At 46.4% G+C, this 15920-nt stretch overlaps 2 protein-coding genes across 2 annotated transcripts; one reads left to right on the top strand and one right to left on the bottom strand.

The window, feature by feature from the left end:
- Nucleotides 1–3599: 3599 nt before the first annotated feature.
- Nucleotides 3600–15543, bottom strand: LOC116443193 (guanylyl cyclase-activating protein 1-like). Its single transcript, XM_032107171.1, has 4 exons — nucleotides 15230–15543; nucleotides 8490–8639; nucleotides 6730–6820; nucleotides 3600–5756 (listed from the first exon to the last, which is right to left on the bottom strand). Exons 1-4 carry the CDS (start codon nucleotides 15425–15427, stop codon nucleotides 5629–5631), a joined length of 567 nt encoding a protein of 188 aa, XP_031963062.1. The 5' UTR covers nucleotides 15428–15543; the 3' UTR covers nucleotides 3600–5628.
- Nucleotides 10048–13201, top strand: LOC116443194 (acrosin-like). Its single transcript, XM_032107172.1, has 5 exons — nucleotides 10048–10535; nucleotides 10829–11050; nucleotides 11246–11505; nucleotides 11936–12081; nucleotides 12632–13201. The coding sequence occupies exons 1-5, from the start codon at nucleotides 10294–10296 to the stop codon at nucleotides 13025–13027; spliced, it is 1266 nt and encodes a 421-aa protein (XP_031963063.1). The 5' UTR covers nucleotides 10048–10293; the 3' UTR covers nucleotides 13028–13201.
- Nucleotides 15544–15920: the final 377 nt, after the last annotated feature.

The raw sequence follows: 15920 nt of genomic DNA, 5'->3' as shown, positions 1-15920 counted from the left end.
ATGGTCACATCTCAAGGACCTGCAGAAACCAGTCTAATCTCAAAAAAGGAAAAGCTTCCTGGATATTTTTCATTTCAGCAAGAGCCTAAGGAAGCCCTCAGCAGCAGGAGATTGGAATAACTGCAATCCCTTGAGCAAAGGGAGCAGGGTGTGCTCCTCAAAGCCAGACCTTCATCCACAGCACCCAGAAGGTAGCAAAACAAGGATACAACAAAGCCTTAAGTGGGGAATGGGTTATCAAGGGTTTTATAAGGAAAGAACAAGGTCTGGAAAATAGGACCTGGAAGGTGAGAGAGGAAGGAAACAGGGAGGCAGCTGAGGACGAAAGGAAAGGAAAGTCCTACCACTTTGCTGTGCTCGGAATCTCCCCCGTTCCCCGACCCCAATCTCTTGAGCAACCAACAACTCATAAGGAGCTGGTCAAGCCAAGGATTTTTTCACAGCTTGTTTCAGGCAGAGGGAAGGAGAAAAAACAACAAAAAAAGGAGGCTGTCCTGGAATGTGCAGCCTGGCAACCTCCAGACAATTAAAAAAAAAAAGCACAGTGCCTTGCAAGTGGGGGGCTCACAAGCAATGGGGCTGGTGGAGAGTAGCTCTTTTTATACATCTCAAAACAGCCTCATCCCCGGTGTAGACTGTTTTCCTCCACAAAATCCATAGGCAGCTCAATCTATTACTCTCTCCTCATGCTCTACCTCTGAGGAGGTTCACAAAGGAAACAGGGAGGGAACAGGACAGGTGACTCGAACTGACCAAAGGGATATTCCTCAGCATAGAATGCCATACCGAGTACATAAGCTGGAGGGAGTTACCCAGAAGGGCAGCTGATATGGGTTCCAGAAGGGAGGGTCTGGCATTGGTCAGTGGGTGTCGAGTAATTGCGTCACTTGTTTTTTTCTATTACTATTATTATTAACCAATATTATTGTATTTTACTTTATTTTCAATTATCAAACTGTTCTTATCTCAACATACAAGTTTTACTTCAACTCTCCTCCCCATTCCACTTGGGTGGAGGGGGAAGAGAGAGGGCATTGAGTGAGCAATTGTGTGATGTTTCTTAAAACCACAAGACATTCCTAAACCGTGACACTCCCCTTTACAGAGATCTCCTCTCCCTCTTCCTAGTATCCCTCCTCACAGCTTCTTACAAAGGCATATGTACTGCTGGAATGGTTTCTGAAAGAACATGCTATCCCCAGAGCCAAAAGCCAGTGACGTTGTTCAGTTACAGAAGAACTGAAACATTAAGAACAAAACACCCATCTGCAACTTAGACAAAAAACGCCCCCACATCATGCTATCATGACACTGTTACAAATGTCATCACTGCATCTTAGCTGGGAAATGTTTCATCATCGGCAGCAATGACAGCTAAGTAAGTTTTCTTTAATGCCAATTAAATAATAAATTAAACTCCACTCACAAATATTCAGGATTATTATTGAGAATGTACTGTGTACATGCCCTTTTCCTTTATGTTCATCAAGAAGATTCCGTACAGTGTGTGTAGCAGCTTGCTGCAACACTGCTGACAGCTACAACTTCTTTGTGATTTCTTTAATACATCAGAGGCACTGACAAAAACTCTTCACTAAATAGTGAAGAACTAAAAATAGGGGTGTTTTTCTGTATATCAGATGATAATAAAAAAGCCATTTTACATGTGGATGACCCACAAAACTGAAGGAGACTGAGGACTTATAACAGGTGCAGAACAGGTTCAAAAGAGACTTGGGGAAAAAACTCCACCTTCCTCAGTCCAAAGGGACACCAGGGCTCACATCTGCTCGCAGTCATCCTCTGGAGAGTGGAGCAATGTTTGTGTGGAAAGATGCTTGGGGGTAAAATCGGAGGAAACTGAGAACTTATATTCATATCCTAACAGGGGTTATAATGGGACAGAAATTTTAGGGTAAAATACAGCTGCTGTTCTCAGGATGGAACTTGGTTGGCATGCTCCATGATGATTCCCCATACAACCATAAGCATCTGCTAAAGGCGGGTGGAGTGGAGTGGAGACACCACAACAAGGCTCTGCTGAAATCCTTGCAGGGGCAGCAACTTGGTGGTACTTTGAAGCTGATAAACTGCATAGCAGCTCTCAGCCAAGGGAGAGAGGAGATGTCTTGCTGCCAAGCCAGCAACTGTGGCAAAATCACTCTCCTTGGATTAACGTGGTTCATTATAGCCTAATTGTAATATTAATGCACACCTCCATCCCAAAGTTACCTGCCTCCAAGGTATGACCACCTCTCACTGGGCACATGCTCTATATTTTTTTTGACTGTATCTTTAAAAATGAAGTTAGATAATTTTACACCAATCAGTAGCCAAAAGTATGCATGACTAGAATCACTCAAGCTTCACCTAAATATAAAGAAATAGTATAAAAGTAAGCGAAGAATGAAGGAAAAGTTAAGGAGGGCTCCATCATAACTGCTGCGATCAGTCAAGGGGCTGAACCTGTCTTCTCCCCCATAGGGGACGCCTGTTGGGTTAGAAATGCACTCTGCCTGCTGAACATTTTTAGTGGGGACTACAGCTTGTCTGTATATTGCTTTGAGTAAGTTTTTGCAGTCAAATACTATCACCAACAGATATCATCACCAATAATCCCTGAACCTTAACCTGTCACAATTTTTTATTAATAAAGAGTGTAATTCCATAAACTGTTAGTGTGACTCCTTCACAGATGCTAGCAGTTGCCAGCAGCAGGTAACGTACTCAAATAGGAAGTCCCACTGAGGGGTCATAAAGTGGGAAGACCTGCTCAGGGGTCTCCCTTATGCTGTTGGCATATTTCCCTGAGTGTCAGTCAAATTTCCCTCCAATCCAGCATGACTGCTCAGTGAAGGATCCCTGTAACAGGACGCTGACAGACTGGTCGGGCACAAGGGTCTCAGCTTTCCTGGGGCACTGACAGACAAATTAAATACTAAGTGTCAAGGAAATCTTCCCTTCTCATGTGACAGTTTGCCAACCACCAGGCTGTAATTCCTTGCAGAAGCTCTAAGACTGCAGACACACACATGCCAGTGGGACCTGGAGCATGAGCCTGCCTAGAAAAATGTTGGTGGCTACTCTAAGCATGATCACTCCAATGACAGTACTTACTAAATCTCCCTTGACTTCAGTGAAAGGCAAGACACTTTGTTTTGAATACTATTGTGGTGGGTTGACCGTGGCTGGATGCCAGGTGCCCACCAAAGCCTCTCTATCAATCAGTTCCCTCCTCAGCTGGATAAAATACAACAAAAGCTCATGAGCTGATATAAGGACAGGCAGACATCACTCACCAATTACCGTCACAGAGAAAAAAGGGAGAAATTAACTGAATTTATTACAAATCAAAATCAGAGTAGGATAATGAGAAGTAAACCAAATCTTTAAAACACCTTCCCCCCATTCCTTTCTCCTTCCCAGCATTGACTTTATTCACGATTCTCTCCGTCCTCCCCACCAGCAGTGCAGGTAGATGAGAACAAAGCTTACGGTCAGTTCATGCCACTGCTTGCCCCTCAGGAAGAGGAGTCCTTGCACTGCTGCAGCATGAGGTCCTTCCTACAGGAGATAGTTCTCCATGAACTTCTCCAATATGAGTCCTTCTCATGGGCTGTGGTTCTTCATGAGCTGCTCCTCTATGAGGTGCCTTCCCTGGGGTCAGTCCTTCAGGAACTGCTCCAGCATGGGTCCTTCCATGAGGTCAGTCCTTCACGAACAGCTCTAAAGTGGGTCCCCTATGGGGCCACAAGTCCTACCAGGAAACCTGCTCTTCTCTCCACAGGCCCACAGGTCCTTCCAGGACCTGCTCCAACATGGGGCTCTTCTACAGGCTGCAGGTGGACTTCTGCTTCCCTCTGTGGACCTCCATGCGCTCCAGGAGGACAACCTGCTTCGCTATGGGCTGCATCATGGGCTGCAGGGAAATCTCAGCTCCAGTACCTGAAACACATCCTCTCCCTCCTTCTTAGCTGACTTTGGTGTCTGTAGAGCTGTTTCTCTCACATATTCTCACTCCTCACTTCCCTGACTGCAATTGGTTCTGCCCAATAACTTTGCCTTCTTAAATACGTTATCCCAGAGGATAACGTATAACGTTATATCCCGGAGGATAACTGCCATGGCTGAAGGTCTCGGAGCCGGCTGGCATTGCGTCTGCCAGACATGGGGGAAGCTTCCAGCAGCTTCTCAAAGAAGCCACTCCTGTAGCCTCCCTGCTACCAAAACCTTGCCATGCAAACCAATACACATATCAACTTCACGGAAACCTAAATATAAGCAAGAATAAGTCCAATATAAAGTTTTGTTGCAGGTCTGCAAGTTCTTCCTCCTGCACAGGAAAAACATGCCAACTATGCATAGGCACTCTGTTGAACTTTTCCTGCATTCTTCTTTCCTTCTGGTTCTCTCCCCAGATTCAAAAGAGCTTCTGATCATGACCTTATCTAATGAACAGTGAACAAGACACAGTTTGCTGGGTTTCTCTCCATGCTGCATCACTCTTCCCATCGTGTACAAAATCAGAGTCATTTACAGCAGCACTCTCTAGAGTATCAGCTTCATTCCAGCATTCACATGAACAGCACAATTCACAAGTCACCTTGGTGAGTTGTTTCTTTTGATTAGATTGTCTCCTCAAGAACAAAAAGAAAGACCAATAAAGGATGTGTGAGGGCAATAATATTAGGATCATCTTCAAATATTTCATTTATCATAGAGTCACAGAATGGTTTGCGTAGGAAGGGACCTCAAAGATCATCTTGTTACAGCCCCATGCCATGGGGCTAGATCAGGTTACTCCAAGCCTTGTTCAATGTGGCCTTGAACATTCCCAGAGACTCAGTTGTATGAGAGGAGAATAAGTAGGACAATGAGTATATAAAAGATTTGATCTCTCAAGTGATTCTTCTGCTTTGGGAAACAGAGTAGCGTATTTTCTCTGGTTACAGAAGCTGCTCCAAACTGTTGACTTGTTTGCTAGAGTTCTTTGATCACAGAAAGCTTGAACAGCTGCAGCTGGAGACAGATTTGTCACTATCAGACTGGTTTTTCTTTCAGTTCTTGTGACCTTATGACTAAAGCTGCTTCTGTAGAGACTACCAAGTCCAAGCACATCTGGTATGGACAACCATGCTGGTGCTTATGAACCAATACCATGACAAGAACAGTGCAAGTTACATTCTTTTGATAGTTCTCTACACTAATAACAGTTTGAAACTCTTCTTCTGTATGTCAGAATATTTCCTATGCACTCCACCACCCAGTTCTGCTAGTGCTCTGTACAAACTTGGTGTTATTTTTAGTCCATTTCAAAGTGACAATCTGAGACACAGAATAAAAAGGAAATTTGTTCCCTGAAATTTGGCCTTTAAATTTTAGAAAGAGAAGTCAAATACTGCCATCCAGATCCAGTTTTTCTGAACCTGCCCTGCATTTATGTGGCTAAGCTTGAGTATTTGTACAGGAACATGCACTCAGATACACAAATACAGCAGTGTCTTTCTGTTCCTACTTCCATATTCATGTTTATGGAAATTTTGTTTTTTTTAAAAAACATGCTGTCATTCCTTCCTTGTGTTTCTACATCCTTCTGTCTATTGGCAAAGCGTTTTTTCCCAGCTTGATTTATACACTATGCCGACGGTTGTTTATCATGGCCACAATGTGTGACAGGTCCAAACTTTTTATCATAACCTCCATGAACTCCTCATCTTTCCTTGCTCCCTCCACAAATTCATCCAGAGAAAGTTCACCTGTGTCAGACACAAATAAAAGGCATCAGAATCCACATCTGACAGAAAAAGGAGTACAGTAGTCTAACTTGAGAGACCACTTACTGTATAGGCACTGTTCTGAAGCACTGTTCTAAAGACCTCAGAGAGTCTTCTTAAGCTTTTATGAAACATCCCCAGTATCTAGACAAAACCAGCTTCCTTTTTTTCCCCATAAAAGGGAAGTGGCACATAAGAAAGAATGATACATGTGGGTAGCTAAGGAGTGGGATCATAGCATCCTTTTTGGCTCAACCTGTCATAGTAAAAACCTGCTCTATGCTTGCTGGTTTTCAAGGATAAAGCAACTGACAGAGGCTGTGACAGGCAGAAACAGATTTTTCTGACCTAGGCCAAAAAGCCCTTGTGCAGGGAAGCAGCTCAGCAGAGTTATTCTGGAATAACAAAAGAGCCTGTCAGAAAGTAGTGAGCACCTGAAGTAGCAAGGAAAGAGATACCTCTTGGGGACATACAGGGACCACAGTGACATTGACCAACTTTTGACTGAGCACTTAATGTTCTTGCTGTACTGCCTGCAGCAGACCCAGTGAAGAAACTGTGAACTTCAACATTAAATTCCAGTTCTTCCTTTCCATTCTGAAATACTTAGGAGCAGCTGGGGCTATTTGTTACTATTTCCCACTTCTAACTGGCATGAGCTACACAGCAACATAGAAAAAGGAAAACAAAACACCACTCCAGAACCCCACTACCAAATTCATGTGGATAGAACAAGCTGACTCAGTAGAGGGAACAAATCCTGTCACACTGATTATGTATAATGCCAGAAGAAAAATCCTTTTTGGTCCATGGAGAATGCATTACTGGCTGAGAATGCAAACAGAAAGAAAATATGAAATGAAGAGGCCTAAAGTTCAATCAAATAAGGAAGAAATGGATGTTACTCTGTAGAACAGAGACTGACTGAGCTGGATGACAAAGGCAGGAATCTTACCGTCGCCGTTTACATCAATCCTGTCAAAGACTCGGCTGGTGAACTCTTCTGCACTAGTTTCATGGTCACCACCATTAATAGCTCGAATAGCCTAAAATAAAGGAGCAAGAACAAGAAGCTGCCTAATGACTCCCAGACTGATTATACAGGTCAGCATAGATTCAGAATAAGACAGTCATGCTTGGTACCTTCCCCATACAAATGAATAAGCATCATAGGAAAACAAAGCACAAATCATCAGGCCTTATGGATGGCACTGAAGGGTGCAAAGGGAGTGTGGCTCTGGAGCATGGAATAAGCAGCAAAACCCAGAGGATTGGCCTAATTCTGCTTAGGTACAGTTTAGGTGCTGCAGAAATGGCAGAATCAGAATCCAGCTAATTGATCCACTTTGGCCCACTTTGTGACCCTATGGTCCACCAAGCCTCAGAAACACTGTCAAACACCCTCCACATTTGACATTATGAAATTCCCTTGTTATACACTGTGGTAATTTATTTCTATTCTTACTTTCACAATTTCCATTTATATACTGCTTCCTGTGTGTCTGGCTTCTCCCTAGAGCTCACAGAAAATTCATTTTCATCTTGAGAAACTTTAAGCATTATCCACTTTTGTTTGCTACAATTCTCCTTATTCATTACTACATAGTGCAGGGTTCTCTTTTCTTTCAATGCTAATTATTTCCTTTGTTTAAGGATGTCCATGAAATATGTGACTCCAGAGCCTTTATACTAAGACTATTCATTTTCTAGTTTTTACCTTTTGATATTTGGTAATTTTCTTCGTTCTTTTTCAAATGCTATTTTACTAAAACTAAGTATCATCTCAGCAACTTCCTGAGAATCACCACATAAGGTTACCAAAAAAGACACTGAACTATACCCACAAAATTCAAAGGGCAATACATTTCTTGCCACCAGTTGTTGCCCACCAGACTTGTTTGTCAAGAGCTCTGTGTTAACTATTGCTATCTGTTGCTTCACTGTAATGTCTATTTCTATTGCAAGCTACTAGGAGGAGGCTGTATGTTACTACAGTTATTGATTTTGGCCAGGTCTCTTTGATATCCAGCTCTAAAATTTTTATATAGATCAGAATGCATTATTAACATCTTATTAGTGCTTTATCAAATCAATTTTATGACATTTCTTATTCAGAAATGTAATTTATTTAGGGTCATTGAATCTTGCCTGCATCTTGGTAATTTCCCGTTATCTGGAAAATAATCTGAATTTGGAGCATAATTCATTTTGAGATATTTATAGTGATCTTTATGCCCGTAATCCCAACCCCATCCACAATAGCTATTTGCATACAAACCTTTCCATTCTCAATCATTCTTCTTCAGGCTACTCACCGGAGTCAGAAATGTTTTATTATGCTGATATTTAGGAGTTGATTCTAAAAAGAAAACTGGGAGTAGCTCTCCAACTTCTCATGGGGAAAAGGACATAGGAAGGACACATTGCAGAGATAGCAACTGACAGTCACAGACTCTGAAACCTTGGAAAGTGCAATTTAGGTCACAGGAAGCTAAAACAATTTTACGGTTAGCTATGCTGTAACATAAGCTATGGTGATAAAGAAGAGTCTGTCGAGTCTGCTTATTGCATTATATGGTGGCGGGGAATTCTGCTCAGAGAAGGAATGACGTTAAAGCTCTCATCCATGATCATGCATATGGGAACAGCAAAAGTCTTACTTGTGTGATTTGTCTTTAACGAAAGAGGCAAGGACACAGACCCCTGGAGATTCACCTTAATGATGTTGAGCAGTTCATGTCGGTCAATGCAGCCATTGCCATCTACATCATAGAGCTTGAAATACCACCGCAATTTCTGCTCCATCTTCCCTCGTAGAACGAGGCTGAGGGCAGCCACATATTCCATGAAGTCAATATACCCATCCTGTGGGAAAAAAACCAACAAATTGTGACAGGAATAGACTGAGGAAGTTACTGCTCTGGAGTTGTTCCACCTTATTGCTCCTTAGATTCACAACTGAAAGAGAAAGGCCAACAAATGGCACAGAGACTTGGACTTAGGAAAAACCCTTAGCACACAGACACATGCTATTTCTCTGGCCACTAAATACCTTCCTAAAGTTATCATCTATTACATGTCTAGGCTCCCCTCTGCTCACCCCCTTCAGTGAGGGAACACTCCTTTTCAGTGTGAACAAAGTCCCCTCTGTTCACCAAAGCTGACTGCCTTTGGCCTGCTGGGAGAGAATGTTGAGCCCAGCCCATGGTCTGCAAGTTTTCTGTACTTGTGTGTGGATACAAAAATGCTGCTAGCAAGGATTTTCTTGCTATTTTCTAAGTCCGTGAGAGACTTTTCTCTCTCACGGAAGAAGTAGCAGAGTTCTGTAAACAATGAAACACCTGCAACCTTGAGAAGTCTTGTTTATAGTTCTACTATAGTAGAAAAATATTTTGACAATGGATGTTTTGGGATTTTAGCCAATCACCCCCAAAGGGTGGCTGATCCTTGTTCAATTAGACTATGAAGAAAAAAGTCTATAAAAGAGTTTGTAAAATAAATAAATAGATCAATCTTGCTGCACAATTCCTGCCTGCTGGATCTTCTCTCCTCCTCTCTATGGCTGCGGGACACAGTAATATACCCTAGGGCATTTTAATACTAGTGTGCTCTGCCTTTGTGGGAAACTATGCTGTTCCACTAAACTGTAGATCTCTTCTCCATTTTGTGGAAAATAAAGTGACTGGGGATATTTTTAAAAATACACAGAGCGTGATTTGACCACTGAAAAAATGTTCAGTATTTAGATTTTTAATATTACATTTCTTGAATCTACAAAGAAACTCACAAAGCTCTTGTTTCTTCTGCAAGGAAAATGCCAGATAGTAAAGGTTCATCGGCCCTAGACTTAATGCTGGATAAAATTTGAAGTGGTTAAAAACAAACTACAAATAAAACGTATCTAGGTCAAAGATTCTGAATAACTACTTCAAGAAATTACAGAGCAAAAAAAATGAAAATTTCAATTATTAAGGTATTTAATCAAAGTCAGATGCCTTTCTGAAATGGATGTAAATAAACACATGTAAAAGGTGAATGTAGGTGAACTAGCAGAGCACCGCTGTTTTACAGCAAGGATCACAACATTTTAAATACTCATTCAGGGTGGGAAGAAGGGCATGACAGGCTGAGTTATGGCCGGTCAGCCTGGAGAACAGAAGGTTCCAGGGAGACTTTGGTGCCCCTTCCAGTACTTAAAGGGGGCTTAGAAAAAGGCTGGAAGGGTACTTTGGACGAGAGCATGTAGTGAGTGATAGGACACAGGAAAAACGGCCTTAAGCTGAAGGTGGGCAGGTTTAGATGAGGTGTTAGGAAGGAATTTCTGACTGGGAGGGTGGGGAGGCCCTGGCACAGGTTGCTCAGGGAAGCTGTGGCTGCCCCTGGATCCCTGCAAGTGTTCAAGGCCAGGCTGGACGGGGCTTGGAGCACCCTGGGATAGTGGAAGGTGTCCCTGCCCATGACAGGGATGGCACTAGGTGGTCGTTAAGAGTCCCTTCCACCCAGACCATTCCATGCCTCCATGACTCTGTGCTGCCCCTCCCTGCCATGGCCAGCACACAGAACCAGCCCCTCTGTGACAGCGGCCCTGGGCTGGGGCACTGTGAGCACCACGAAGCCTGTGGCCGCTGTGTCGGTGGCCGCACTGGAGGTGACACCGCAATCCTGGCCACTGCCACCTGCACTGGCACCGATGGCTCTGCTGGGGCTGCTCGTCCTGCTGGCCCTGGTTGGGCCCGTGGGCGGCACCTGGGATACCTGTAGGTGAATGGTCCCTCTTAGGGGGTCCCCTGTAGGGGCCCTGCATGTTCCCCACACCCGCACCACAGTGTTCCAGCCTCAGTCCCTGGAGGAGAAGCCTCAGTCCCTGGTCAGTGCCCAGCTACTGGCACAACCTGTCTGCAGAGCTGCAGCAGAACGGGGTGGAGGACAGATGTGCCCCTCAGGGGTCCCTGGTCCTCCTGCCGCTCAGTGCCAGGCAGGAAGGGATGATGGGGGACCTTCAGCCTGAGCAGCAGCAGGCACCGAGCAGAACACTGATGGCTTTGTGCTTCCAGAGGGACCTGCAGGCTCCGGCCCATGGCTTCCAACCACAGCTCTGTGGCTTCTGCTGGTGGCACTTCCCATATTGTGGGTGGCACCAGTATCCAGCCAGGGGCCTGGCCTGGCATCGTCAGCATCCAGGCCACCTGGGAGAACGGCACGTGGCACATGTGTTCAGGTGTCCTCCTCAGCTCCCAGTGGGTCCTCACAGTTGCACACTGCTTCGCCAGGGGCGGGTAAGGAGGAGCAGGGACAGAGATGTCCCCCGAGCACGGGCAGGTGGCCAGGTCACAGCACCACATGCCACTTCCATCCTGGCTCTTTCCTCTCTGCTTCTCTCTCTGCCTTGGGAAGCAGAAGGCCGGGAAATGCTGGGCTGCTGCAGCCTGTGGCTCTGCTCCCTGTCACCCCTCTCTCCATCTGCTCTCCAGAGGCATCTCCACGTGGGAGGTGGTGATTGGGACCACAGACCTGACTCAGCCGGGCCCCGAGTCCAAGGTGCGCCACATCCAGAGGCTCCTGGTGCACCAGCACTACGTGGCTGCCACGGCGAGGAACGACATCGCCCTGGTGGAGCTGGACCAGCCCGTGGAGTGCAGCGACTACATCCAGCTGGGCTGTGTGCCCGACGCCTCGCTCAGGGTCTCCGAGCTGAAATCCTGCTACATCGCCGGCTGGGATTTTGCCAAAGGTGGGTTCCCAAACAAGATGTGTGCGCCGAGGGTGAGCTGGGCACCCTGGGAACACGGACTGGGCACCCCAGGGACATGGGCTGGCCACAGACAGGGTCCGGCTGCAGGACGTCAGCGGGGCCGGGGCTCGGAGCAGCCCGGGCTGGGGGAAAGAGTCCTCGCCCAAGGCGGGGCGTGGAACAGGATGAGCTGTAAGGTTCCTTCCCACCTGAACAATTCCGTGACTCTGTGAAGCCTCTGGAGAGATGGGTCTGGCCCCTCCCCCAGAGCCAACAGCAGGGACACAGCTGGACACCGTCGCTCCATGGAGAAGGGGCAAAGCCAGTCCCAGAGAAGGGGCAGAGCCAGGCCCGGGGTAGGGATTCACCCCAGGCAGGGGAGAGGACGGGTACCGAGCTGCTGGGGGCTCATTCCCCTCTGTGCCCACAGCTCAGGGATCGGGCATGGTGCTGCGGGAGTCCAAGGTCCACCTCATGGACACGGAGCTCTGCAACAGCAGCCGCTGGTACGCGGGAGTCATCCACCCCCGCAACCTGTGTGCAGGATACCCCCAGGACAGCATCGACACCTGCCAGGTAGGAGTGTGTGACTTACTTTGCTAACACCCAGTGCAAAAATGCTTGTTTGGGGGGTGAGTCCCTCAGCCCCCAGCAGCACAGGGACCCCCTCACCACCCAAACATGGCCCGGCATAAGCTGGGCCTGGCCTGGCATCCTCCCAGCACCAAGTCCCCACCACTGCCTGGGCTGCCCTTCATTTTCCCATCTGAGGGTCCCTCTCCCATATCCCGGGGCTGCTCTTCCCTTCCCCATCTGTCCTATGTCCCTCTGTCCTATGTCCCCTTGTCCCCAAGGCCTGGTCCTGCCCACAAAGTCCATCCAGTGTCCCCAGCAGACCCAAAGCGAGGATGTGACCCTGGAACGTTTGTCCTCCGCACATCTGGGACCAATGTGCAGAGATGGGAGAGCCCCCAAGCTGCTCCCAGCCGAGGGCCTGGAGGCTCCGGCCCCTGAGCAGAGCCTTCCCGTGCCGGGAGTGCGGACCTGACAGGGGCTGGGAGAGAGGAGCCAGCCCTGGTGCTGGCAGCAGCCCCCCACAGCCCCTGAGCCCCCTCTCCTGCCGCAGGGGGACAGCGGGGGTCCCCTCGTCTGCAAGGACAACGAAGCCGACTACTTCTGGCTCGTGGGAATGAGCAGCTGGGGCAGAGGCTGTGAGAGAGCCCGGCACCCCGGGATCTACACCTCCACTCAGCACTTCTACAACTGGATCCTGCTCCAGATGGGCCTGAGCCCAGCAGAAAGAGCCGGTCCAGCACCAGAGCCAGTCGTCACCTCGGCCCCTGAGCAGCGTCTGAAACCAGCACCAGAGGAAGACATCAGCTTGACCCCTGAGTACAGCCTGAGACCAGCGCTGACATCCTCAGGCACGTTAATGCCCATGGCATTCCCACACCAGATCCTGGTGCAATTCCGGAATCTGCTGCAGGAGTTCCTGCAGTTCCTGAAGGACAAAAAGGCTTGAGCAGCAGCGGGACGAGCAGGAGCCAGGGCTACAGTGGACCACGGCATTTCCTGCTGGGCCAAAGGTAGCCTTGGGGCCAGAAGCTTCTCTGTCCTGCCCATGCTGCTCCGCTGGGGCCACGCCGATGCTGACGTGACTGAGGTGTTGAAGTAAAGTTTCTGTGTTCACCATTAACCTTGTTTTCAGCCCTGCTCAGTGCACCCGCGGGCTCGGAGAGTCCCTGCTCTGTCTGTCCATCTGCTGTGCGCTTCACATTCATTCTTCAGCCTGCAGAGGGCTCTAGGGAAACCGCAGTGCCCCTTCCAGTGCCTGAAGCAGGTTATAATGGGGGAGAGCGGCTTTTTGCACGGGCAGGTCCTGACAGGACAAGGAGGAGTGGTTTAAATCTAGAGGAGGGGAGATTTGGATGAGGTGTTGGGAAGGAGTTTTTACTCAGGGGGTGGTGAGGCCCTGGCACAGGTTGCCCAGGGAAGCTGTGGCTGCCCCTGGATCCCTGGAAGTGTCCAAGGCCAGGTTGGACGGGGCTTGGAGCAACCTGGGACAGTGGAAGGTGTTCCTGCCCATGGCAGGGGGTTGGAATGAGATGACCTTTTAGGTCCCTTCCAACCCAAACCATTCTATAATTCTATGCTTGCAATTTATAAAAGGAAAATATTGAAAATTTATCCTCTTTGTCATCATCAAAGTTCTCAAAATCTGAAGGCCCAGAGGGCAGACAATTCCATCCATCATGTGTGTATTACAACAGGGTGGATTTTCCTCTGGGTTCCCTTGTTCCTTGCCCTTGTTTATGAAAGGAGCTTACATTAAGTGACTAAGTATTAACAGACTAAGATTAACTGATGTAGGTCCATCTCCCCTAGTTGCCACACTCTTACTTCATTCCTCCTAAGATCGCTATCACTTTATTTAGATTATAGTTTTTTATCTTTTCTGACCAAATTTGAATTTGAGAATCTTCTTATAACATCGTTTACTGCATAACACAGGGCTCACAGGAGAACTCTGGAATGCACAACATCCTTGAATAAATTTTAATGTCCTTAAACATCCCAAGAAATGAGAGAGGTGAAGTAAAAAGAAAGACTTGTGCAAAAGCTGCAAAGGTTTTGCTTTAGCTGATGAAACTGCTTCTCATCACTATTATCATCCTGGATGCAGAGGACTTCGGGATGAAAAAAGATGTTCTTTGAGGTCTGCCGTTATTTCTAGTCATTACATCCACCACAAGACCTCAGCTACCCTAATGGAGCCTGTCTGCTCCTCTCTTTAAGAATTTTGTAATATTCCTAAGCATTCCTTAACTCCTTATGCTGTCTCACATGTCCAAAATAACATTCTTTGTCGGTCCCTAAGCTTTCCTCCTTTAAGACTAGCTCTGTGATTTCCCACCTGGTTCACATGCCTCTGTAACTGGATCCTCCTTGACTCCATTCCAGAACCTTGGAGCAGAGAGCAAAGCTGAATTTTCCCAGGATGCAATAAACTCAGATATTTTTGTCATTAAGAATACAGGACTGCAAGCATAGGCTGAAATACATATGGATAAAAAACAGGCAAAAGTGAGGACCATTGCATGCTTAAAGGAATTATGGGGACTACAGTTTTCTACCAGCAGTTGCCCGTCACAGTGAGGAACACTACTCCCCCCCTCACTCCTGCTTCATGCTGTACCTTCTGGCACCAAGGAGAGCCACAGACATTGTCTGCCCATGCAGTGTTAATTTCAGCTGCCAAATACCTGGAAATTACCCCTCTGTGAATGCTATAATGACTTCTATTGTGTCAGATTCCTGTGGTCTCCACGACCTCATACAGATATATTTTTGAATAATAAGAACACGTAAGAAGAATAATGAAATTAGCATTTTGCTAGTCAAACAAGGCCAAGTCAAATAATAGGCAGTAAGTAATTTCCAAAATTCAAAGATGAACTTGCATGAGGTAGTTAGATAATCAGGTGTACCTATGTTTATGTCATCTATGTTATCACCTGTACACATTCATTTGCTCCTTGCATTTAGCTACTTTGCATTAGCATCCTTTGGCAGCTTTCCACACCAATGTTTGTAAGAGAAAATGTTTGCAAGACAATATTTCTGTTCTTTATGTTTGCAAGAGAAAAACAAAGACTCTGAAAGTGCAGGAGGGGGATCACTTCTAAGCAGCACGAGACAGTTAATTCCTTGCCGGAGAACTCACCTTGTTCATATCAAACGTGCGGAACATCTGCTCAATGTACTTATTGGCCTCCGGATCCAGCCCTCGAAGCCCAAAGAACTGCTTAAATTCATGCTCCGTCAGCTGTCCAGAAGGACACTCTGTCATGAATTTCTTGTACCAGTGGTGGATCTCGACAGCCTGTAGATCATCCACTGTGGAGCTGCTGTTGTTTCCCATATGTATCTGTGGTCAGAAGAATGATGCTACAGGAAAGATCCTCTTCCTCCTGTGGCTTTCACAGCACTGCCTGTTTGCTCCTGTCCACGTTCAACACTAATGTCAGTTATGTGAGGGATCTAACTTTCCGCAAGCCAATTATAAACATTAATCTTCTTAGAGGCTGATCCACAAACCAGAAAGTTTCAATGATACAAACAGTCTTCTTAGAATGGAAAGGAGATGCAAGATAATCTAGCAAATCGCTGCTATTTCAGGAGCTAAAGCAGAAAGGATGAGAAGGTTAATCAGACACTGGCATTGGGAACTATACTGGTTTGGTAGACTACCCTATTTTTAACCTTGATATAATTATACATGAATATAAGAGGAAATGGCTACAAGATGTGAGATGTGAGGTTAAGTAAAGATCTGCTCCTCTAACTGGATTTGAAAGTCTGTTTTCTCAAATAGACATGTTGAATAACAGAGTGTGTTGGACCAGAAAGTGTTA

The sequence above is a fragment of the Corvus moneduloides genome, chromosome 4, assembly GCF_009650955.1.
Source record: "Corvus moneduloides isolate bCorMon1 chromosome 4, bCorMon1.pri, whole genome shotgun sequence".
Lineage (NCBI taxonomy): Eukaryota > Metazoa > Chordata > Aves > Passeriformes > Corvidae > Corvus > Corvus moneduloides.
Note: the sequence above shows the minus strand (reverse complement) of the source record. Positions and strands in the feature narration are given on the sequence as shown.